General features: G+C 37.8%; 1 protein-coding gene across 1 annotated transcript; it reads left to right on the top strand.

Annotated features, from left to right (window-relative positions):
- The first annotated feature begins 23,521 nt into the window (after positions 1–23,521).
- Positions 23,522–25,030, top strand: LOC149848467 (uncharacterized). The gene is made up of 2 exons (XM_090011619.1): positions 23,522–23,903; positions 24,825–25,030. Exons 1-2 carry the CDS (start codon positions 23,568–23,570, stop codon positions 24,909–24,911), a joined length of 423 nt encoding a protein of 140 aa, XP_089867745.1. The 5' UTR covers positions 23,522–23,567; the 3' UTR covers positions 24,912–25,030.
- Positions 25,031–25,407: the final 377 nt, after the last annotated feature.

The raw sequence follows: 25,407 nt of genomic DNA, 5'->3' as shown, positions 1-25,407 counted from the left end.
GACCCAACCAAGAGCTGTTAGAGTTAGGTCATTTCAAATTGGCCCAAAACAATACTTGCCTTGGCATAATAAGAAGGATTTTTAAATCTACTTAATCAAGAAAAAAAAAGAAACTAAGAACAACATAATAAAGTAATAAGCCTTTAGGTTTAAAAAATCATTGCAAGTTTGTCGAAAATCAAACTCCACCGTAACAACTTAATAATGTGTTTGATAAACTGTAAGCAAAAACATATACTTTATATTGATTTTATAGTTATTTTTTTTATCAAATTAAAAAATTACAAAAAAAAAACTTTTTGGCTATGTTTATGTTTACTTTATTTACGAACAAGCTTGAACTATGATAGAAAAAACTAAAAAAATATGAAGCAAGCTATTGTAAGGATCGTAATTTTTCAGTATAATTTCTGAATAAAATTTATGAGGCATTTATAGGTAAAAATAGCATTTTTACTCAGAATATGAAACAAATCAATTTCTGCGAACCAGTTATACTTAGGATATTCATCGCTTTGCGAATATATGCTCAAACACTCTGAAAGTCATAACTTCTTACTTGGATGAAATCAAGAGATTTTTTCGAGCCAACTTTCTTAGTTACATCAATACAAAGGGAATGACGTGCTCAGAATTTTTTGGAAAAAAATTGTCGAAAAAGTCGATATTTTTGTGGGACTCGCGGGAATCTTGGTGGGACCTACGAAAATATTCCTCAGAAAATATCTAGAATATTTTTAGAATATTCCATGGAATATCCTATTTGGATAAGTTCAAACTGGAATTTTTGGAAAAGCCAAGGACCAAAATAGAAATTCTGAAACTTTGGGCTCAAGTTTCAGAATCTATAAATAGGGGACCCCCCCTCATTTGAAAAATTGCCAACCCCTCTCTCTCTCTCTCCTCATTTCTAAACCTCCTCTACCTAGCCTAGCCCACATGATCTGGTCTGAGCTTACCTGATCTGGTCCTAGCTTGCCTGACCTGGTCCTAGCTCACCTGACCTGGTCCAAACCCAGTTGACTTGCCTTGAACCTGGTTTGGTTTAAAGTCAAAGTCAAGGTCCTTTTTGGTCTAGATTCTGGTTTAGTTTTCTGAACCTAGACTTAGCCTGCTTAGGCTAAGACCGAACCTACTGAACCCAATTGACTTGGACCGAACCCAGTTTGGTTCAAACCACTTAGGTTGAGCACCTTAACCTACTCTTCCTCTTTCTCAACTAGGTCAGACCCATCTGAACTAGTCTGACCTCTCAAAAGGAGGATCGATGTCATCGAAGCCGTTAGAGCCTTCCCAAGCTGTTTCTTCCGCAAACTAAAGTAAGTTCGCTTCGTTGATCCATCACTTTCAAGTATTTGCTTGTTTGTATATAGCATATACTTTCTGAAGTAGTATCTGACTCTAGTTCTTGGTTAAGCCCTTTGGGACACTTCGGTGTTCAATCGTTCGCCTCGTAACTATCGTAAGATATATATGTTGAATACGTAGTATATGCATTCCTAAAAATGGTATCTTACCCTAGTTCTTGGTTGAGCCCTTCGGGACACTTCGGTGTTCACCCGCTTGCCTCGTAACTCTCGTTGGATGCCAAACTTTGTGTATATCGTCTGGTGACTGTCATCACGTCTTATATCGCCAAGGCCTTGTAATTTAAATTTGTCGTTGTGTCGTATGATGCCAAGACTCTCTGTTTTCTGCATTTTCCAATTATGCACTTTCGATTATGCATTTACATTACATCATTGCGTCGTATGATGCCAAGGCTCCCTGCTTTCTGCAATTTCTGATTATGCACTTTCGATTATGCATTTACTTACGTCATCGCGTTGAATGACGCCAAGGCTCCTGCTTTCTGCAAATATATATGTAGAATATTTCGTTTGGTTACACACTCCGAACAATAAGTATATGCATTTCATTTACACCACCGCCATATAAAGCACAAGCTTCTGCTTATATTACATATATGGCGCGTAAATGAGCGTTCAAATGAAGATCAACTCCAAATTGCTAATGTGATTCCCTTATCACTCCTCGTTCAAGATTTTGCTTGACAAATGAAGTCCCTATTGGAAAGGCTTCACTTTTTAGCAAAACCGCTCTTTACGTAAAGACTAAGTCATTTGCGTATGGCCTGGCTATGGCCTAAGATTTCAATCAATCTTGATGGGTGTAAAGTACGCACAACGGTGCACATTCATTTTCCGAGTTAAGCGTAGCGATTTCTCGCTAAATAGGAGAGATGCCGCTGAAAATGGATAAAAGAAACACACACTTTCTCCGTCAAAGAGGAGAAGTGCTGCAGAAATTTCTGAAAAAAACTAAAAATAGCTCAGAAAAAAATGTAGCAAACATGTTTAGTTAATAATACACAGTCTATTTATTAATTTTATGAATTATCTTACATGAAATTATATATGTTTGAGAACATAGATGTATCTTATATTTGATACAGTTGCATTCTAGAATATGTTTTATGTTATATGAGAGATAAAATGAATGCATATGAATTTGTTGTAATGCCAAGAATAATTTCATTTATTTATAAGTTCTCAATACAAATTTCATGTTAAAGAGCTATGATATTTTAAACAAAAACACATATAAAAAATGTAGAACTACATGTATGAGAGCAAAATTGAGTACTTGAGAAAGTCCTTGTGTCCCTTCTTTCAATTAATTTGCTTAAAGCTTAAGTCAACTTAGCATGCTAGACTTATTCGCATAAATCTCGATGATTGATTGATGTAGTGCCACTACATCATGCTTAGATCTTTTGGTGAATATTAGAATCCTAGGAAGAACTTGAGAAAATTAGTTAAGTTATTAAGAAAATAGTGAACTCAAGGTAGTTCTCGTAGAAAAGGAATGAGTTGCTAAATACATCTTAAGGGCTATGTTTCACACAACAATTAAGACTCTAGAAGGACTAGAATGTAGCATGAACCATGAGCCTTTTGAAGCAGGTATATCTCTCTGGATAGCTATCATCATGTCCTCTTTCATTGCAATGCCTCCCAACTCTTGTAAGAGCACAAAGAGTGATTCATAGTTTGGCAAATACTGTAGAATTGAGGTATTCTACACGGATTGCTATGTCCAAAGTAGACTATTACCAGTGTAGTCAATTTAGTACAACATATAGCATCGAGTAGGTGCTAGCTTATGAATTTTGAGAGGATTAATTAAGGGATTTAAAAGAAATAAACATGTATGTTATGTGGTGGAAAACTAAACTAAGACTAGGGGCTTAGAACCCACTACAATTATAAGTTAAAGTCTTCAATTATTTATAAATATTTTTTATTAAGTTGTAGACTCATCCTCCTTATTATAATTATAATTATAGGTTTCGGGTGATTAATTAAAGACTAATCAAAATTGTCACTATTCTAGTAGGTGTTCTTAGGTGGCTAAATGAGATGAAACTTTATTTTATTGAGCTTATGACATATATGAATGATGTAGCATGTGAAGGCTGTGTGATTATGAAACTATTATATGAATTTAAAAAAAAAATGTCATGGTTCTACTGTGCTCATATTGTATTCTTACCTTTGGGAAATAATACCTATGAACCCGGACTGGAGATGTAACGCCCCAAAATTTCAGAGAAAACATTTTTTTCTTTTTAAAACAGTTGAAACAATATTTTTTTGGCGTTAAACATTCTGGATAGGTTACAGTACAATGAATCATCATAACTGAATTAAAATATGAATATTAAGATTTAATTCAGTTTTAATAATTTAAAATACATATAAGCATATTTTGATAACAATAATTATTTTTTCAAAACTCTCTCTGAGAAAGAAAAAGACTAGTCTCAACGCCGGTCAAGCATTTTGCATTCGCTCCATAGTTGCACACTATAAATCACCTAAAACCCCATAAAATAGGACAGACTCATGAAAGCCTGATAGAAAATAATATACTTGCATAAACATACGATATCATAATACATTCAAATACAACCTCATATATGAATCATATAACACATATCTTAATAGGGAATAAACATAAAATCATTCTAGCAAGTCAATTTAATGCACATTCATTTATTCTAAGATTTGCAAAAATATAATAAATTATGCACATACATGAACATTTACAAAAAGCATGAACATATATAATATGCATGAACTTACCATTTCAGTGTTGTGAGTCCTTCATGCATGAATAAGTTCTTCTTATCTTTACTTATTGTTTTCTTGCTTAAATGATGCATGCCATGTGTTATCTATATTCAATTCACAATCTTGCTTCACATGTAAATTTTTATTTTTTGTGACTCGTGTATCGAGCTTTGGGTCAGTGACTCTCAAACCAAACGACCTTTGGGCACCCGATATAAAGTATCCCTCAGACTTAATTGCTTGAGTCACAAAACTTTTTATTTTTATAGTTTTGCGTATAGTTTGTTTTTTGTCATGTGCAATGTCAACATCTATTAGGCTCTCATAAAGTCCATGTAACGGGCTTTCAGGCCGGTAGCTCCCAAGCTAGATGACTTTAGGGCACCAGGTGTAAACACCCCTCAGGCTCTACTTACTCGAACAAAATAGGCCACATATATTAACTTAGACAAAGGAGTGACTTCCTTCATTATCTTTTTTGACAAAGAACTCAAACACTTCAACTTGTGTCTGAGCCAAGCTACTGGAGAATACGAAGAGATCAACCAACTAAACGTATGCTCTTTTTCACTTTTTAAGCTCTTATTTTTAATGTTGTTTATTTGCTTAGTTTTTTCAAAACTAAGCTATACATATTCATATTTGTGATTCAAAATAAACTCTAACATGCATCTATCACCATTTCTTCGAAATCTACATAAATAACCATGTTTTTTTATATTAGTTTCAGAATTTTTTTTATGGGGCTTAAAAATTCTCTAAAAACATTAGATTATGTAAAGCATTCATATATGGTCAAACTTATTCCTTAAAAGCTCAGTTTTTATGAGTTTTTATCAATGTGCAAGTACAAAGACAAAAAAACTTTGGGTGTACAAACTACACCCTCCCCCCATGCTTGAATGACACTGTTCTCAGTGACACTCTCCTATGCTTGCATGAAACTATATGAATGCACATGAGAAACAGAAGAACTAAGAGGAAAGTAGTAGAAGTCACCTATCCGCACTGTAGAATCTTACATGATGCTGCACTGTACTAGTTCTACAGAGATTCCACGTGTCTTAATGTTTATAACTCATAAAAATACACAAAATGCAATGCATACATAATCTAACATTCATGCTCATGAACAAAGAAAATGACAGAAAAATAACAAAACTATTAATATTACAACACTAATATGGGCTACCTCTCATAGAGTGCTAAATTTTATGCCTTCAGCTAGACAGATCTCTAGTGACCCTTCATCGTCCATGAGATTAATGGACGTGAAGTCATGCTTAATCGAGAGGTCTAAGAAAAATGATTTCATCTATGACCCTGCCCACAACATTTTCTCCAACTCTACTCTTCTGGCCCCTGCAATGGCTTCTGGCCCCTGCAATGGCTCTCTAGTCTCCTAAGAACGGGCTTAGTCTCCACGTAAAGACTATTCTCACATGATGGTGAGCCATAAACCGAATTTCTATCCAAGCAAATATCCAACAACAAATCAAATTGCTTTCATTTAACGTCTATCACATGGAAGCATTCGTCAATTAATCTCGCTCTCATGGCAATATAAAAAATGTTTATCTGTAGTCGCTTGTTGCCAAAAGAAACATCCATCTTTTCAGTACGACAATCAATGCGATAGTTGGCAGTGACCAAGAATGGTCTGCCAAGAATGATGGGGGTCTGGTGAGTGACATCAGTACCCTCCATATCCAAAATAAGAAAATCAACAGAGAAATAAAAGTCCTCGACCTTGATTAACATGTCTTCAAAGATTCTTCGAGGGAGCTTGGTAGACCTGTTGACCAACTATAAGATGGTCTTCGTGGGCTTTAAATCCTCAATCCCAAAAGTGTCATAAAGAAAACTCGATAGTATATTCACACTTGTCCCAAGATCGAGCAATGCATGCTCGATGTCATATTCTCTATGACACAAGAGATGATTAGTGCCCTCAGATCCTTCAGTTTAGGTGGAGCTTAGTGTCGAAACACAGAGCTCACCTGCTTAGTCAGAAAGATCTTCTTGGGTAATGATCTTGACTTTTTTTTCTACGTGCAAAGTTCCTCAAGAAACTTTGCATATGCAGGCACTTGTTGGATGACATCGAGCAGAGAGAGGTTTATGTGAACATACTTGAATATCTCAAGCATTTCATGCATTCGAGTCCTTTGCTTGCCAAAATCATTCAGTTTTTTCAAAGCCTGAGGAAAAGAAGCTCTAGGAATATATGATATGGGAGACTTAGATGAAGGAGCCCTCCCACTTTCTTGGGTTGTCTCAATAGGGACTGACTGCTTAACAATCTCTTTCTCTCTCTTTCTTCTACAATCTCTCTGGTTCTATGGAAATTTTTTCCACTCCTGAGGGTAGTAATAGCCTAGATCTGCTCATAGTGTGAGTTAGTCATGTGCAAACCAGAATGCATGGGTTCCTTGCCCCTTGGGTTGATGACAGACTGACTAGGAAGAGTCCCATCACTTCGCCTGCTTAGCGCCTCGGTGAGCTATCCCATATGCGTCTCTAATTTGGTAATGAACTATGTATGAGAACTGAGGTTGGCCTTGATGTCAGCAAAGTCCTTGAAAAGCTTCTCCTGAAAGGATTGACTCATTGTGAGCACTTGGGGAGAAGGCAAGCTAAGCTGGGGAGGGGCCTGTGGGAATGTGGGCCTTGGGTAACCTTGTGGGAGGTTACTTGATCTGGCCTGCATCTGGGAAGACATATGAGATGGGGCTTGTGGATTGTTCCACGCAAAGTTGGGGTGGTTTTGCCATCTCGGGTTATAGGTGGGTGCATACGGACCCTGCACCGGTCTGACAAAACTTTGGACAATATTCACTTATTTCTAAACAAATTGAGGATAGAGTGACACTATCGGACAGTCTGAAACATAATGTACAGGGCTAGCGCATAGCTCACACACTTTTCGTACGTGATTTAATAAAGTTGGGTTGACCAATAATTGAATGACTTTCTGAGTCAACTGATCCACTTTGATTTGTAATTCGTGATTGGACCCAACTTAAAAAATTTCTCTCTTTTTAAGACCACTAGGAACAAATGTGGTTCTATCAAGTTTCGAGGATATGGTATGGTGCATAGAATTTTCACACAATATTTCGAATAGAACCCACATGTCATTTTCGATCTTGAGCATGAATGTGCTCCCCACACGAAAAATTAACCATCTGCTTGTCTTTCTCAGTCAGGCCATCATAAAAGTACTGCACCGGTTGCCAATGGAGTACCTGATGGTGGGGACACTTTTGGAGAAGATCTTTTATCCTCTCCCAAATTTCATGAAACTGTTCTCCCTCAATATGTGAAAAGCTGGTGATAATTTTTTGATACTGATCTGTCTTACCAATCGAGAAGTTTTTTTTGAGAAGCTCTCTTTGCATCTGTTCCCAACTGGTAATTTGAATTGTATCTAAGGACTTCAGTCAATGCTTAGCTTTGTCCTTAAAGGAGAACGAGAACAATGTCAACCTCAATGCGTCATCCCCAAAATTGTTGATCTGCATCGTAGAGTAGATCTCAAAGAACTCATCAAGATGATAGTAGGGGTCTTCATTGCTAAGGCCATAAAATGATAGTAACATTTGGATGATACTGACCTTGATCTCAAACTGTGGTGCTCCTACAATGGGTCTAGCGATGCAAGAGGCAGAAGTATATTCATTGAGAATGAAATACTCCTTCAGGAGACAGGTCAACTGCTGATCCTCAGCTATGGCGCCGGATCGACGGGCTCTCCTAATAATAGACTCGGAGTCCTTAACAGGCTCAACAAGCTCGAGGTCAAGCAAGCGTTGCCCATGCATACACCTCAGGGTAGACCAGTGTAGCAACCGTTCTAAAACAAGGGCTTTCTACATGCCTAACATGCAACGTGATCAAATCACAACAAACCATGAAGCAGGTAAAATAATAAAACATGAAAGCATTAAACAAACACCATACACTTGCACCGATACAGATATTTTGCGAAAAGCAAACTATGAGCACGATACCAATCGTGCGCAGTCACCTCCTAGGGGTAGCCTAATAGGTGGGTTGTACAGAAATAGTAAATTGGTCTCTAGGGCTCACAAGCACGTCGTTCTACAATCCTAAGTACTGAAATAAACTAACAACCCTAAGTAATAAGCAGGAAAATAAACTAACAACCCTAAATAAGTAATACAAAGGAAACTAGCAATCCTAAGTAAAACAAGAACACACAATGGGAAATAAAGTTAATACTCGTCTTTCTATCATTGTTTCCCGGCAACAATGCCAAAAATTTGATGTAAGTTTTTAAAATAGATTTTTAAAAGATATTTTTTGATGAAAACGGTTTATGCAAGCCAGACACCAAATAATAAAAATCGGCTCGCATGAGTGGTGGAGTCCAAGTCGATCTAAGGGAACGAGAGAAGCACTTTGTATTCCAAAGAAAACTAATCTACTCTTTATTGCCTTGAAAAATAAAGGAATTAATTAATTAATTGACTAAGACTGCATCCCTCTGCGGAGGGCTTAAACAAATAAAAATAATTAAGTGGCCTTATTACAAACTCAATGAATCAAATAAATAAAATAAATCCTAAGCTAAAAGTAAAAGAAAAGAGTCTTCAGTTCTTGAGTTTCTAGTCCCTTTTGATGCCTTTAGCTGCTTTCCTTGCTTCAAGACCACTAATACTTTATTCTAAGATAAATGTTTCGGCCTTTTGTTCTTGAGGACTCCCTGAGGGGCTCAAAGAGACCTTTTAAGGGTCTCAGAGGGCTTTTGGGTGGCTCGTTTGAGGGCTTACTGCATGTCTGATCGTTTCTCTGCAAAAAAAAAACACAAAATGAAAATAAACAAAGAAAAACTAGACAAAAATTTAATGTTAGTTTACTCAAAAATCACAAAAACAAGGGTCTAACTACTAATAACAAATAACTAATCTTGTAATAAATATGAATTAACATGTAACACACTTGTTCACTAAAAGACAAAATATAACAAACTAACTACTAAGTTGACAATAAAGAAACTAATCAATGTAACAAACTACTAACAAATTATGGAACTAATTAACAAACTAACTAGATTAATAGCAACTATGAACAAATAACTAAATTGGACACAACTAAAACTAACCATTCAACTGATTAATAAAAAGACTACATAAACCATGGATAACACTAATGCCTAAAATAAATTGAAACTAATTAATGATTCTATTTTAAGAAAAACATGAACTAAAAATTAAAATAAATAAACAAGAAAGAATTACTATTGCAAAGCACCAAAAGCATGAATCTGATTTAACTAAACTAATATTTAATTGAATGTGAAATAAAAGAATCAATTGTTAACTACTAAGATCAAGAAAGCATTGAATAACAACTAACTATTTTTTTTCAATTAAATTCAACTAATAAGTTAAACTAATTAAAAGGCAAAGAATCAATTGAAATCTAAACTACACAATCTACCTCCTGATAACTATGAAATAATTGCAACCAATGAACTATCTATGATATAAAGCAATAAAAAACTATCTCTACTCTAACAAAGAGGCATTAAAATGATGCTATGGACCTAATTGAAGATTTCAAGAAAATGAAATACTACACACTACTTGATGCAATAAAAAGGAATTGTATTAACACCGATCATGTGGCTATGTGATGCACATTAATCAACTTGAATTGCACACACACATTGTGTTTGCTGTGTGAATATCTGTGCAGTCTGCCAAAGATTCCAATGGATGAACACTATAGACTCAACGAATATGTGTGTGTTTCTACTGTTCCCTACCACCCACGATTTGCAAATCTGATAAGCATACCAGATATGATCTGGGTTAGGTTGCAACTGTAGCAGACCTTACCTGGACCGAGTCAAATTCAAAAGAAAAATGATAAAACTGAATCTGGTCTGTTCTATGCGTCGCTTGGACAAATTGATCCGTCTGCGTGTTGCTCGAGTGATCGATCAGTTAACAACAAAGACTATAAAAACATGTTGATCGAGGTTCGTGTTACACCCAGATTCATGCCTGATACACACTCGAACGGATCTATGTGATCTATAAATCACGTAAGTTCATTTGGTTGTTTAGCTATTAACGATGAGCGTGTGTTAAACAAGCAGAAAATCCCTAATCTAACTAGAGTGCTAAAACTTCAAACCAACTAATTAAATATTGCAGAAGATTAAATATTGTACTATGCTACATGAAACTACCAAACAAAAATTGATTTATGCTAGCTGTTATAAAAAGAACTCGACTATGATGCATGCAATGATTCTAAAATAACTACGGAGATGGGGGAGAAGAAGCAAACCTTAGGATTTACCTTTGATAAAGGGGTTGAGAAGAAGAACGCGGTCTCTCCTTCGGGCTGCACGTACCTTCAATGATGGGAATAAGAAGAAGTTGACGATAGCAAGGATTAGAAGCAAGACGAAACAAGAGGAAAATGAAGAACCGAGGGAGAAACCGGCCAAGAGTGAAACGGGGGAAGAAGAGAAGAGGGGGAGAGAGACAGAGGATATGTTTTCTAAAAGAGAAGACACCTTCCATGGCTGAAAAAAAAGTATTTATAATAAAAAATTAGGTCACACGATTTTTCAGAAGTGGTTCGATTAATTTTCAAAATTTCTAAAAGACACCTCTCCAAAAACGTGTTTTGAAAAGAGGAGTTCTAAACAAACTAAAATATCAATTAAACATTTCTAAACTAAGTAGACTAATGATTGAAAAGTTTTAAACTAAATAAAACACTAAAAAATGCATTGAAGAGCTTGAAATATGCGATTTTCCCTTTATTTTCAATTTAAAACAGTTTTTCAAAAATATTGACAAGAATGGGTTTTTAATGCTATTTTTTGAAGGATCATGCATAAAAATGTATAAATAAAATGCAAAATATTATGCATGATCACTTAACATTGGCTCTTTTAATTTTTCTCAAAATTTAAAGTTGAATGAAGCGCTTCATGTGCCAAGGATTACAAGGAACTTATTGTTTGTGAATCATTTTTCTAAAGATAATAATGTCTATTTTAAATTTCACCCCAATGTTTGTTATGTTAAGGACCAGGAAATAGGGAAAGTGCTACGCCAAGGAGTAAGCAGTGATGGACTCTACGAAATAATTTTTTGTGACAGGAATAAACAAGTCTTCATCAACAAGAAGGATTCAATTGATCATTGACATAAACGTCCCGGACATCCCATGCTTACTAATGTTAAGCATGTTTTAGACACTTTCAATTTATCTTATGATGATGTTTATTTAAATAATTTGTGTGAAGCCTGTCAAAGAAGAAAAAATCATAGATTACCTTTTCAAAATGCTTCTAACCATGTGCAGGCCCCACTTAAGATTGTGTACTCAGACGTATGGGGACCAGCTCCCGTCGTGAGTACCAATGGGGCTTTATTTGTTGAAAAATAAGTTCGATGTCAATCAAGTGTTCAAGGCTTTTAGAGCTCTTGCTGAAAATCTTACAGGGCACAAAATTAAATTTTTACATTCTGATTGGGGTGGAGAATTTCAGGCTTTACAATCCTACCTTGTTGAAAATGGTATTGGATATAGAATCTCATGTCCACATACCCCTTAACAAAATAGGGCTGTTGAAAGAAGGCACATATACATAGTTGAGACGGGTTTGTCTCTCATGGCTGAAGCAAATATTCCATCAAAATTTTGGACATATGCTTTTAGCACTGTAGTTTATCTTATTAATCGAATGCCTTCTAAGGTGATTGATTGTATTTCTTTTTTAGAAAAATTGTTCAAAGAGATATTTGATTATAATTTTCTTAATTTTTTTGGATGTGAATGTTTTCCTTGTCTAAGAGCCTACCAAAAGCATAAATTGGATTTTAGATCTAAAAGAAGTATATTTTTAGGCTATGCTCCTCAACACAAAGGGTCCGACAGTATGAGTTTAAAATCTGATTTTTTTTATCTCGCGACACGTAATTTTCAATGAGAAAAGTTTTCCTTTCAAGGAACAAAAAAATGTCTCTCTAAATCATGAACCTCCTAATCAGGTCGTTGCCTTGTCCAATTATGATTTTACCCTAAATCAATCCACTAACCACTCCAAAAATTATAATGGATCCATTCCCAATAGCGATCCTCAAACCATAGCTAATCATAGTGAATCCATCGAGAGTCATGAAGATCCCATAATTCAACCAAATCCTAACTCTCCTTTGGTTCTAGATCAACCCATGATCCAATTCGAAATTCAAGCAGAACCAAATCATGCTTGGATCCATCCTATAACTACACGTTCTCAAGATGGAACACTTAGACCAAACTCCAAATACAATGATTTTCATACCTTCGTTTCTAGCAAACATTCTCTTCCCAAGGCTTTAGTTGTTACTCTTCTACAAGACACTTAACCTACAGATTTTAGAGAGACATACAAACATGAGAAATGAAGAGAAACTATGAAGGCTAAATACAATGCCCTTATGAGGAATAACACTTGGAGACTTGTTCCTATTGAAGAGGCTAAGCATGTTGTAGGATGTAAATGGGTATTCAAGATAAAGAGAAAGGCATATGAAACTTTGGAGCGATACAAGGCTAGATTAGTAGCTAAAGGGTATAGTAAAAAAGAAGGGATTGACTACACAGAAACTTTTAGCCCAGTTGTAAAACCTACAACCATTCGAACCGTTTTGTCTATCTCGCTAAGCCAAAGATGGCAAATTCGTCAGTTAGATATTCAGAATGCTTTCTTACATGGCCATGTTTCAGAAGAAGTATATATGATACAACCTTCAGGTTTTGAAGATCTAAAATTTTCAAATCATATTTATAAGTTACAAAGGGCTCTCTACAAACTAAAATAGGCTCCAAGAGCATGGTTTGCTTGCCTGAGTCTTTCCCTTCTCAATCTGAGATTTATGCAGCCAAAACTGATACCTCTCTTTTCATTCTCAAAAAGAAAAATATAGTTATGTATATGCTTGTTCATGTCGACGATATAATCATCATAGGAAGCTCACCTTCCCATATACAAAGACTTATTTCTCAATTCAGATCTGAATTTTCTATTAAGGATTTGGGTGAACTTCATTACTTTTTGGGCATAGAGGCAAATTTTTCTAAAGAAGGGTTAATTCTCTCTCACCAAAAGTATATTTTTGACCTTCTTAAAAGGACAGGAATGAGCTAAGCCAATCTCTACACGTATGATGAGTTCACCACCTCTTACTGCAGATTCTAGATCAGAGTCTCATGACCCTACATTGTATAGAAGCATTGTAGGAGCACTGCAATACTCTACAATGACAAGGCTAGACATATCATATGCTGTCAACAAAGTGTGCCAATTTATGCACATACCTACATATGTCCATTGAAGCACTATTAAATGGATCCTAAGGTATCTTAAACACACTCTTGAGTATGGGCTTCTCATCAAATTAGATCCAATTCTGAATGTATCAGTCTTTAGTGATGCCAATTGGGCTGGATGCTTTGATGACAGAAGATCCACTGGAAGATACATAGTGTTTCTTGGACCAAACCTAATATCGTAGAGATCAAAGAAACAAGCAGTTGTGTCTCGATCGATCAAGTATAGAGGCAAAATACATATCATTAGCTAATGCTATTGCTTAAGTTAGGTGGATTCAATTCCGATTGACAGAACTCAGAATTTTCCATACAAGAAGCCCCATACAGTGGTGTGATAATGTTGGCATATCTTATTTGGCATCACACCCGATATATCATATTCGGTGTAAACATGTTGAAATCGATTTACATTTTTTTCAAGAGAAAATTGCCAAAGGAGACCTCGTGATTAAATATATTTCGACCAAAGATCAGGTAGCCGATATACTAACCAAGCCATTGATGAAGCTGCAACACACTACTATGGTTAACAAGCTCAATCTTATTCATAATAAGATGAGCTTGAGGGGGGATATTAACCAACACTGAGTGCATGGTAGCATGATGAGCGATGACAGGCTGGTGCATGGTGATAAGGATAAGAACAATCAGGATGGTAAGATCGACAAGGATGCCATTTGTACTAAAGATAAATGTGGCATGAAACACATTTATCTAACTGATTATAATAGCCATATCCCTAATGAAGGACGAAAGGTTGATCGTGATCTCTGTAATCATGTATCGCAGTATATATTGGTGAGAGGTAACATGAATAAAATAATAGTGGCCGAGTGAGGTTTTCCCTCCATGAATGTAGGTCATTGTATCGATCGAACCACGTAAATACTGTGTTATTTGTGTCTCTCCTTCTCCTTTCGGTTGCTTGCATTTTCACTAGCTTTATAGTCATAAAAAATGGTATTTTTGGAATCATGTCAATATGCATTAAAAAATTGGGTACATGTGAATTCATAATCAGATATGCAGAAAAAGTGACTACCAGCGTAAACACAGTAGCCATCGCGGCTTTGATGAATGGCAAAAAAAAGTGCAAAAAAGATGCTAAAATGCACAAACTTTTTAAGCTCTCGCAAACCCATACCCATTTCTAGCAACTATAGTTTGGACCAGGTTTGAGCTATGATTTTTGTTAGGTATCTTACGCTATACCAGGTCTGACGTACTTGTAACATTATTATATAAAAAGTTATTTTTTACATAACACATCAATTTGGCTTTCGTGTAAACAACTAATGAGGGCTCTGCTTGTCTGGTAGGAGCTGCTAATGCACACGTTGCAGGTTCAAAACCCAATGGTATAGTTGTATAACTGGTAGGGGTCGGCCTAACCCCAGCTTGCCTTTCAGAAAAAAAACCTGAAAGACAAGCAACACTTTTTTTTTTGACTTGGAGCCCCACGACCACCTTACCTTAAGTGGCCCACCACTGAAGGCTACACATGTGCACTAGCGGGGTTTGATCTGGTGTCTTCATCTCAGCACCCTCACAACTACCTTGCAACATTAGAGCTCGGGTTTAATTTGATTTATAAATTTGCTAAACAAAAGCAATTAGAACTCTTGACATGTTATGCATCTTTGTGAAGTTTATCACCAAGACTAGATAAAATCTAAAAATTTGGAATGAAATGTAGAAGTTTCCAATATAGCTCACACCGGATCAATCTCTGCAGCTGCATTCTACGTAACTTATTTAGTAGAAAATATTTTTCTGGATCATGCTGATTGCAACGAATAAACATGTTTTTCAAGAGTCTTAAAAGTTTAATGAAACATGAGAAAGTGTAAGTCGCTATTGCGATTTACGCCTTCAATAAAATAAAACTTGAGAAGGTTGGCCACAAAAACTGACTTTGTGACCAACAATCATAGCTTGAACTTTCTCAAGTGAGATGACTCATTCTACTTCTCTCTCTCACACACACATGGGCACCAGTTGTTGACAAGGTGTGTCTTAAGCTCCAGTCTTGGCGTGCCAGATATTTGTCTTTTGCAGACAGAATTACTTTGATCGGGCATGTTTTGTCAGCAATTCTGAAATTCTTTATGTCGGTTTGTGTCATGTCAGTCAACGTTGAGCAACAACTTAAGCGCGTCCTGTCCAGCTTTTTGTGGCGTGGTGTAAATGGACCTTATAAGAGGCACTTTGGTGGGATGAGACTCTATCGTTATGCCAAAGACTATGGCTGGCTTAGGAATTTTTGCTTTGCGTAAAAGGAGTGTGGCATTGGCTGTGAAGCAGTGTTGGTTGGCTCATACTTCACAGGATGCATGTGCAAACTTCCTCCGACTGAAATATGGTCTAATCGATTCACTTGTTGTTCGTCGGGGGCACGTGGACCATACACATCGTATTTGAGGAAAATGTGGTTTAGGGCATTGCGTTTGTTTCTTGACAGGGATTTAGACATGGGGGTAGACAGATCTTGGCTTCAATCACTACAAGAAAAATGCTAATTAGCGACAGATAGTAGCAACGGCATTTTTTTGTCGCCAATTAGCGACGGCTTAGCGACCATCACTAATCCATCGCTACGTTTCGTGATATTCACAGATGTAGCGATGGAAAATGGGCCGTCGCTAATTGGTGACGGCTTAGCGACAGACCAGTTTTGTCGCAACAACATGCTGCGGTTAGCGACGGATGGGGCGACGGTATTTTTCCGTCGCTACTTAGCGACGCCGTGAGTGACAGACATATTCCGTCGCTAAGGAGTTGTATATATTTACGTCGGCTTAGCGACAGAATTATTCCGTCGCCAATCCGTCGCTAATTTTTGCGTAAATCTGATCAGAACCCTTTTCCCTCTTTTCCTGTTTCCTCTCTCCTGCCCTCCCTACGCAGCCCGACGCCTTCCTCCGCCACCCGCCGCCCCGTCGCCTGCCGCCCTGCGTTCCGCCCGAGCCGTCGCCTCGCTGGAGACAGGTTCGCCCGCCCTACGCGTTTCAAGCAGGGGATAAACCCCCTGCCTTTCCGGCATGGGGGGTCGACCCCCTGCCGTGCCGTAAAGGGATGACGGCACGGCAGGGGGTCGACCCCCCATGCCTTTACGGCACGGGGTTTAACCCCCTGCCTTTACGGCACGGCAGGGGGTTTAACCCCCTGCCGTGCTTTCCGGCATGGGGGGTTGACCCCCTGCCGGAAAGGCAGGGGGGTCGACCCCCTGCCGTGCCGTAAAGGGATGACGGCACGACAGGGGGTTTAAGCCCCCCTGCCTTTCCGGCAGGGGGTCGACCCCCCATGCCTTTATGGCAGGGGGTTTAACCCCCTGCCCTGCTTTCCGGCATGGGGGGTTGACCCCCTGCCGGAAAGGCAGGGGGGTCGACCCCCTGCCGTGCCGTAAAGGGATGATGGCACGGCAGGGGGTTTAAACCCCCTGCCTTTCCGGCAGGGGGTTAAACCCCCTGCCTTTCTGGCAGGGGGTCGACCCCCCATGCCTTTACGGCAGGGGGTTTAACCCTCTGCCTTTACGGCATGGCAGGGGGTTTAACCCCATGCGTTTCTGGCAGGGGGGGTCGACTCCCTGCGTTTCCGGCAAGGGGGGTCGACCCCTTGCCGGAAACGCAGGTGGTTTAACCCCTGCGTTACGGCAGGGGGTTTAACCCTCTGCCGTGCCGGAAACGCAGGGGTTTAACCCTTGCGTTTCCGGCATGGGGGTCGACCCCCTGCCTTTCCGGCAGGGGGTTAACCCCATGCCGGAACAGGCAAGGGGTTAACCCCATGACGGAACAGGCAGGGGTTAACCCCTTGCGTTTCCGGCAGGTCGACCCCGGCAGGGGGTCGACTCACTGGCGGAAAGGCTGGGGGTCAGTTAACCCCCTATGTTCCGTAAGGGGGTCGACCCTCTACCGGAACAACAGGGGAGTCGACCCCTTGCCGGAACAACTTCCTTTTTTTTGTGGCGATTTTTTTTTAAAACTGCATTTTTTCTGCAGATTTTTCAACGGAACCAACTCGTGCTCAGCCACCTGTGGTAAGTAAATGACAAAAACAATGCAAATCGGGTAAATACCCGTGGTGAGTAAGTGATGCAAGCGTATCACATGTTATTTAATTTATTAGATGTAACACTTTATTGTTCACACACTCACTTAGTTTTTGATATTTAGGGTTGCTTTGTTGGAGTTCGGAGATCATGCCGAGCATGATTTTAATGTATGAATATGGAAGTGTTCTTATTTTTGGAGTACGGAGTCCATGCTAAGCATGGTAGTAGTTAGTGAGATATTGAAGTGTGTTTGCTGCAGGTACATGTTTGCCATTTGTTTGATATAAATGATTACGATGTATTATAATGTTTGATGTAATTGTATCCATGCTTGCATGTATTTACTTTCAATTTGATTTTGACTTCCATGTAAAATTTTATAATAAAAGCATGCTTCAAATGATTGTATCGTGTCATTAATAGTTTGCACATGAAAATATTAAATTATCAATGCATGCATCAAAATTCTTGTTATTGTTTGACATAGTATATTACATGATAAATTTGATATTTTCTTCATCGTAACATTCTGATTGTTTTTTTTTTAATTCGTTAGGATACTATTCGTAATATCATACGACAGAATGACTGCAAACCGTGAATGGATGTACCGTAGGATAGTGGACAATGAGTTATCGCATGAATATATGGATGGTGTTGACAGTTTTATTGAATTTGCAACGGCAAGTGTCAGTACAGTGGATCCTACAGGTTAGATTAGGTGTCTCTGCAAGATTTGTAAGAATAATCGATTTGTAGAACCTCATAGCGTTAGACATCACCTATACAGGAAGGGTTTTGTGAGTGATTATCAGAACTGGATGTTTCATGGAGAAGAATTTAAAAACGATTTTGATGCACGGGTGAATGTGGTGCACGATAATCCATATACAAATTTGATATTTGATGTCGCATGAACAGAACTGGGTTCTGCTATGAGTTCTAGTGATGTAAGAACTGCCGTAGATGAAGAATCACCAAACGATGCAGCTAGTAGATTTTATGATTTACATAGAGATGTTGATGAGCCACTTTGGAACGGTTGTGAGAGTCACACTATCTTGTCTGCAGTTCTTCAACTAATGAATTTGAAGTCCGAGTATAATTTGAGTCAATCATGTTTTGACCGTTTGTGCATGATTGTGAAGAGTATGTTGCCCAAAGATGAGAAATTGCCACAAAATTTCTATCGTGCGAAAGTTATGGTCAACGCTCTAGGTATGGGTTACAAAAAGATTGATGCTTCTCCAAATCACTGCATATTGTATTTCAAGGATCAGGAAAACGACATATCATGCCCGTCATGTGGGCATCCTCGGTTCAAGCCAAAGACAAGAGGCAATGGTAGCACGAGATCAAAAGAAGTTTCATACAAGTCGCTCCGCTACTTTCCTATCACTCCTAGATTGCAGCGATTGTATATGTCTTCAAGGACAGCTAAACACATGAGATGGCATGCAAATAAAGTTTGACACAATGAAAACAAGATCACGCATCCTGTTGACGTTGAAGCTTGGAAGCATTTTGATCGTACTCATCAGAACTTCGCAATGGAAGTGCGAAATGTTAGACTCGGTCTATGTACAGATGGATTTAATCCATTTGGGGGTAGATCAACTCCATACTCATGCTGGCCAGTATTTGTAACTCTATACAACCTTCCACCAAGCTTGTGTATGAAACGCCCAAATCTTTTCTTGTCTCTGTTGATCCATGGTCCGTCCTCACCTGGCCAAAATCTTGATGTATATCTAAAGCCATTGATTGATGAACTAAAAGTACTGTGGGATGACGGTGTTACCACGTATGATGCCCACAAAAAACAAAATTTCAACATGAAGGCCGTTGTTCTATGGACAATCAGTGACTTCCCTGCATATGGTATGTTATCTAGTTGGAACACACATGGGAGGTTGGCTTGTCCGTACTGCATGGAGGATTCCAAAGCTTTTAGATTGAGGCATGGAAAGAAGCCTTGCTGGTTTGAGTGCCATCGTCGATTTCTACCCAGCGATCATCCGTTCAGACGTCAAAAGAATGCATTTAAAGCAGGCACAACTGAAATGGAAGGTCCATCCTCAAGATTGTCCGGCATAGAGATTCTAAGAAGATTGCGATACTTTCCAGATGTATTAACAGATGCCCGCAGTCCTACACCCTTCCGTGGATTTGGGAAGGATCACAATTGGACGAAAAAATCTATTTTTTGGGAACTACCGTATTGGCCAACCCTATTGATACGACATAATTTAGATGTGATGCATGTAGAGAAAAATGTGTTTGATAATGTGTTCAATACAGTAATGAATATTAAAGGAAAAACGAAGGATAATCCGAAGGCCCGTATGGATTTAAAATTAATATGTAAAAGACCAGAATTGGAACTCAAAGAGTATAATGGCAAAGTACTAAAACCAAAGGCGAAGTGCGTGCTCAGACCTGATTAAATAAAACATGTATGTCAATGGTTGAGACAACTGAGATTTCCAGATGGATATGTCTCTAACATTGCTCGGGCTGTGAAGATTGACGATGAACAGTTATACGGGTTGAAGAGCCATGATTGTCATATCTTTATGCAACGATTGATACCCCTAGCATTTCATGATATGTTAGACAAACCTATATGGGGGGTATTGTCTAAGTTGAGCGGATTTTTCAGAACATTGTGCGCATCGGAGGTCGTTGTATCAGATGTAAAGAATCTCGAGGACTCTGTCATCACCACTGTTTGTCTGCTAGAAAAGATATTTCTGCCAGCATTTTTCGATGTTATGGAACATTTGATCATACATCTGCCATATGAACTAAGGGTTGGTGGCCCTTTGCAATATCGATGGATGTACCCATTTGAAAGGTATATGTTTTTTTATATTTGTCTCTTTAATGACAGATATTTAAAATTTGAAATGTATATTATTGTCAGATGCATGTTCGACCTAAAAAAAAAGGTTCGTAATAAAGCCAGAGTAGAAGGCTCTATTTGTGAGGCGTACACTTTAGAAGAGATTTCAAATTTCTCATCTATGTACTTCGAACCTCATATTCCAACACGTTACACATGCCCGCCCCGTAACGATGATGGAGAACAAGTTACTGTAGCTGACAAGCTGTCGATATTTCAACCACTTGGGCATGCATTTGGTAGTTGCCGATCAAGGCTATTGACAGATCGAGAGCAAGATGCAACACACATCTATATTCTTTTTAATTGCTCAGCGATCGACCCATACATTGAGTAAGTATATGTATATGCAACTCAATTATAAATCCTTTTATGTTCTATATGTGGATACATGGCTCGGTAATATAAGTATTTGTGGTTTGCAGACGATTTGATCTGGAGTTGCAAAGCGAAGTTTCACATCTCACTGATGCAGAAGTACAAAAAGAACGTGAAACTAAGTTTGTGGAGTGGTTGAAACAGTTGGTAAAGAAGCTAATATAAATTTTGTACTTATAAACAACACTAAGTTACTTAATTGATCGTGATCACAATCATTGTTTATGTCTGTGCGTAGGTTCGCCATGGTGATGTTAAAGATCAAGGAATATGTGATTTAAAAAATCGTTCGACCAAAGTTGTGCAATGCTACAACGGGTATATCGTAAATGGTTATCGATTCCATACAAAAGACTACAGTATAAACAAATCAACGATAAATAGTGGCGTGTGTGTCAAGGGTTGCAGCTACGGTGAAAATGAACATGATTACTACGGTGTTATAGAGGAAATAATGGAGTTGAATTACTTAGGCATGAATAACAGAGTTACGATATTCAAGTGTCATTGGTTTGATCCAACTGCAACAAGACTCGACAAAGCTTCAGGCATTGTGGAGGTGAATCATAAATCCAGGTTTGGAACATATGAACCATTCATATTAGCCTCGCAAGCTCAACAAGTTTATTATACTTCATATCCGAGTATAAAAAAGTCAGATAGAAATGAATGGTGGGTAGTTTGCAAGGTGAAATCCAAACTATACCCCGAGTATGATCAGTTACAGGAAGATGAGTTAGCTGAAGACAGTGATTACTATCAATCAGATGATGTCTATGACTTCGCTTATGGTCACGATGTTGCGCATGATATGCATGTCATATCTCCATTGGCCGATGAAACATTCATAGAGGAATGCGATCCAAATGATGTACCAAGTGGATGGGCAAACAATGAAGAAGAAGAAGAAGAAGAAAGTCAAACTAGTGACGAGGAAGAATTCTCAAGCTAGTGAGCAAAATCTTATCCTACAAACCTCTATTTAAATGCATTGTAATACTTGATGTGAGTTGTATTGCAATACTTGGTGTGAATGATTAAAAATTTTATTTGAATGTATTGTAATACTTGATACGAATGATTCGAATGCATTGTAATACTTGATATGAATGATTTCAATTATCTGAATGTATTATAATTTATGCAACGAATGATTTGAATTAGTGCAATACTTGATGTGAATGATTTGAATTATTTGAATGCATTACAATGCTTGATGTGAATGACTTGAATGCATTGTAATACTTGGTGTGAATGATTAAAAATTTTATTTGAATGTATTGTAATACTTGATACGAATGATTCGAATGTATTGTAATACTTGATGTGAATGATTTCAATTATTTGAATGTATTATAATTTATGCAACGAATGATTTGAATTAGTGCAATACTTGATGTGAATGATTTGAATTATTTGAATGCATTGCAATGCTTGATGTGAATGACTTGAATGCATTGTAATACTTGATGTGAATTATTTGAATGTATTGTATGGCATATGTTATTTGTTAGAATATGATTCGTGGATGTTATAATGGTCGCTCATCCAGTAGTAGCCAGGCTCAACCTTCATCTTCACGGGCTCCTGTGATAGGTATTTCATATAACTAATTGGATGCTTGATTAGTTCAAATGCGCATTCTGAGAATTTCTAATGTATTTTTTTACAGATGATGTTGCGCCTGTACACGACCCACCTACACCAGTTGATCACACAAGTCAACAACCAACACAGGAAACAAGGTCTTCTCAGACTGGCATAAGAAGACTCATTCGAATAGTGTATATCGATAATCGACCGTAAGTATTTTGTTTTCAATTATTGCATATCTTTTAAATATTTTATATTGATATTTACTGTGTAACAATTCATGTGCAACACGAGGTTTGAGCCACAAGAAGTAGTACGGGAGATTAGGAATTCACTTCTTCAACATCTACCAGGACCAGTTGCTCAATGGAAAGAGTACCCAAAGAAGGTGTTAGACAGATTGTGGTCCTCATTCATAGTATACAGTTGTTCCTCATAGTTAATGTGTTTCATATTTAATTTATTTAAGCAATGTTTACTAACTTTCTGAAAATATTTGTAGGCTTCGAATCGCTTTGCAACTACGGTGGAAGAAAATGATGCAAGGAAGGTGTGGCAGAAGGTGGCTGCCAATCGATTTGCAGACATGGTGCACACTATGAAGACTGCAGCAAAAAAAGCATCTGGCGTAGTAGATGATCCATTACTGTGGAAGGGCCATGGTCCTATTACTATCAGGAGAGATTACTGGGATGAAATGTGCGATAAGTGGGCGGGAGATGCATTTAGAAATCGCTCTGCGAAGGCTGCACAAAATCGATCGAAGATGCCCGAAGCCCATCTACACACAGGTGGATCTAAGACATTTGGGAGCCACCTAAAGAAAATGGTAACTCATCAATATATAATATTAATTTTATAAGTATTGTTGCAAACTTGTGTACTAAATCTTTTGTCATTTAACTTTGCAGGAAGCAGAAAAAGGAGACAGTGTACCATATAAGGATATGTTTGTAGAAACACATAAACGGAAGACCACGGGAGTCTTCGTATCAGAGAAGGCGAGAACGACAACGGTATGTATTAATTCTATTAATAATCATTGCAATATATATGCAAGTTATCATAATGTTATCATTAATTATTAATGAATACTTTAAACATTATTTTGTAGGAGGCATATGAGCAACAGATGGTAGAGCGATATGGCGATGACGCTACTCAACATCCATCATTTGATCCTACAGCATGGGTGACTGCAGCAGGTGAACCCAAAAAAGGTCGCGTGTTCGGGTTTGGGAGTAATATGAACACTTCACCAGTTATTGGTTCTTCCAGTTACGGCTCACCGACTTCTTGTGCCGACATAAGCTCCAAGCAGCCGACTATTCTTTCTGGTGATGATGTACGCCAGATCGTTAATGAATCACTGAATAACTACTTCCAATACACCGTCGCCCCCTTTCTCCGAAATGAGATCAAGGCCGCTGTTCAGGATAGGGGATCTTCGATTCCAGGTCCCTCTCAGGTATAATCACATATTCAGTTTTTTGTCTGCCTTAGAACACATATGAGCATAATCGAATCACATATATAACTTTTTGCCTGCCTAAGAACACATATCAGCATGTTATAATCACATATTCAGTTTTTTGACTACCTTAAAGCACATATGAGCATACTATAATAACATATAGAGTTTTCTTATTGCCTTAGAGCACATATGAGCATGCTATAATCACATATAAAGTTTTTTTGCCTGCCTAAGAACACATATGAGCATGATAGAATCACATATAAAGTTTTTTTGACTGCATTAGAACACATATGAGCATGCTATAATCACATATTCAGTTTTTTGACTGCCTAAGAACACATATGAGCATATTATAATCACATATTCAGTTTTTTGACTGCCTTAGCACACATATGAGCATGCTATAATAACATATAGAGTTTTTTTACTGCCTTAGAACACATATGAACATGCTATATATCATTTATGATAGAATCACATATAAATTTTTTTGCTTTGCCTGCCTTAGAGCACATATGAGCATGCTATAATCACATATTCAATTTTTTGACTGCCTTAGCACACATACGAGCATGATCGAATCACATATATAGTTTTTTGCCTGCCTTAAAGCACATATGAGCATGGTAGAATCACATATAGAGTTTTTCTAGATGCCTTAGAACACATATGAACATGCTATAATCACATATTCAATTTTTTGACTGCCTTAGCACACATATGAGCATGATAGAATCACATATATATATAACTTTTTGTCTGCCTTAGAGCACATATGAGCATGATAGAATCACATATAGAGTTTTTTTATTGCCTTAGATCACACATGAGCACATGATAGAATCACATATAGTGTGTAATTTATTTCATTATATTTTGTTTATCAATACTGACTGTTCTTTTCTTGTGTAGGCTGCTAGCGATAATCAGCGTAGTGGAGCTGAATGGACAGATAAAGACAATGAACAAGAAGACGCACAAAATCTTGGCGATGATTAGAGGACTGTGTTGAAGAAGTTCTATTTTTTTATGTTTCCTAATTGTAATTGTTGAATTGTAAATAATTAAACTTCTTAATTTTAAGGTGGAACGATTAATTGTTGTAGATTCTTGTTATATGAAATTTTTTGTGTGGTTTGTTTTTTATTTACAGAAAATATAAATTGTACAGGAAATAGAAATTGTACAGTTCTCGGTATTTAATTTTCAAATATTTTTTTTTTAAATTTTTTTTCGTGTTTGCGACGGAACCATCCGTCGCTATTCATATTAATCTAGCGACGGCATAGCGACGGAAGTAAATCCGTCGCCAAGCCGTGGTCGCCGTTTAGTACCGGCGGATTGGCGACGGAATATAGCGCTCGTTATTCCATCGCAATTAGCAACGGACCTGGCGACGGAATAATTCCGTCGCCAGTTAGCGTCGAAATATTCGCGACGTAAGCATACTGTCGCCTCGTTGTCGCTAATCCGTCGCTACCCATGTTAGCGATGG

This window comes from Nuphar pumila, chromosome 1, assembly GCF_984573655.1.
Source record: "Nuphar pumila chromosome 1, dmNupPumi1.hap1.1, whole genome shotgun sequence".
Taxonomy (NCBI): Eukaryota; Viridiplantae; Streptophyta; class Magnoliopsida; order Nymphaeales; family Nymphaeaceae; genus Nuphar; species Nuphar pumila.
Note: the sequence above shows the minus strand (reverse complement) of the source record. Positions and strands in the feature narration are given on the sequence as shown.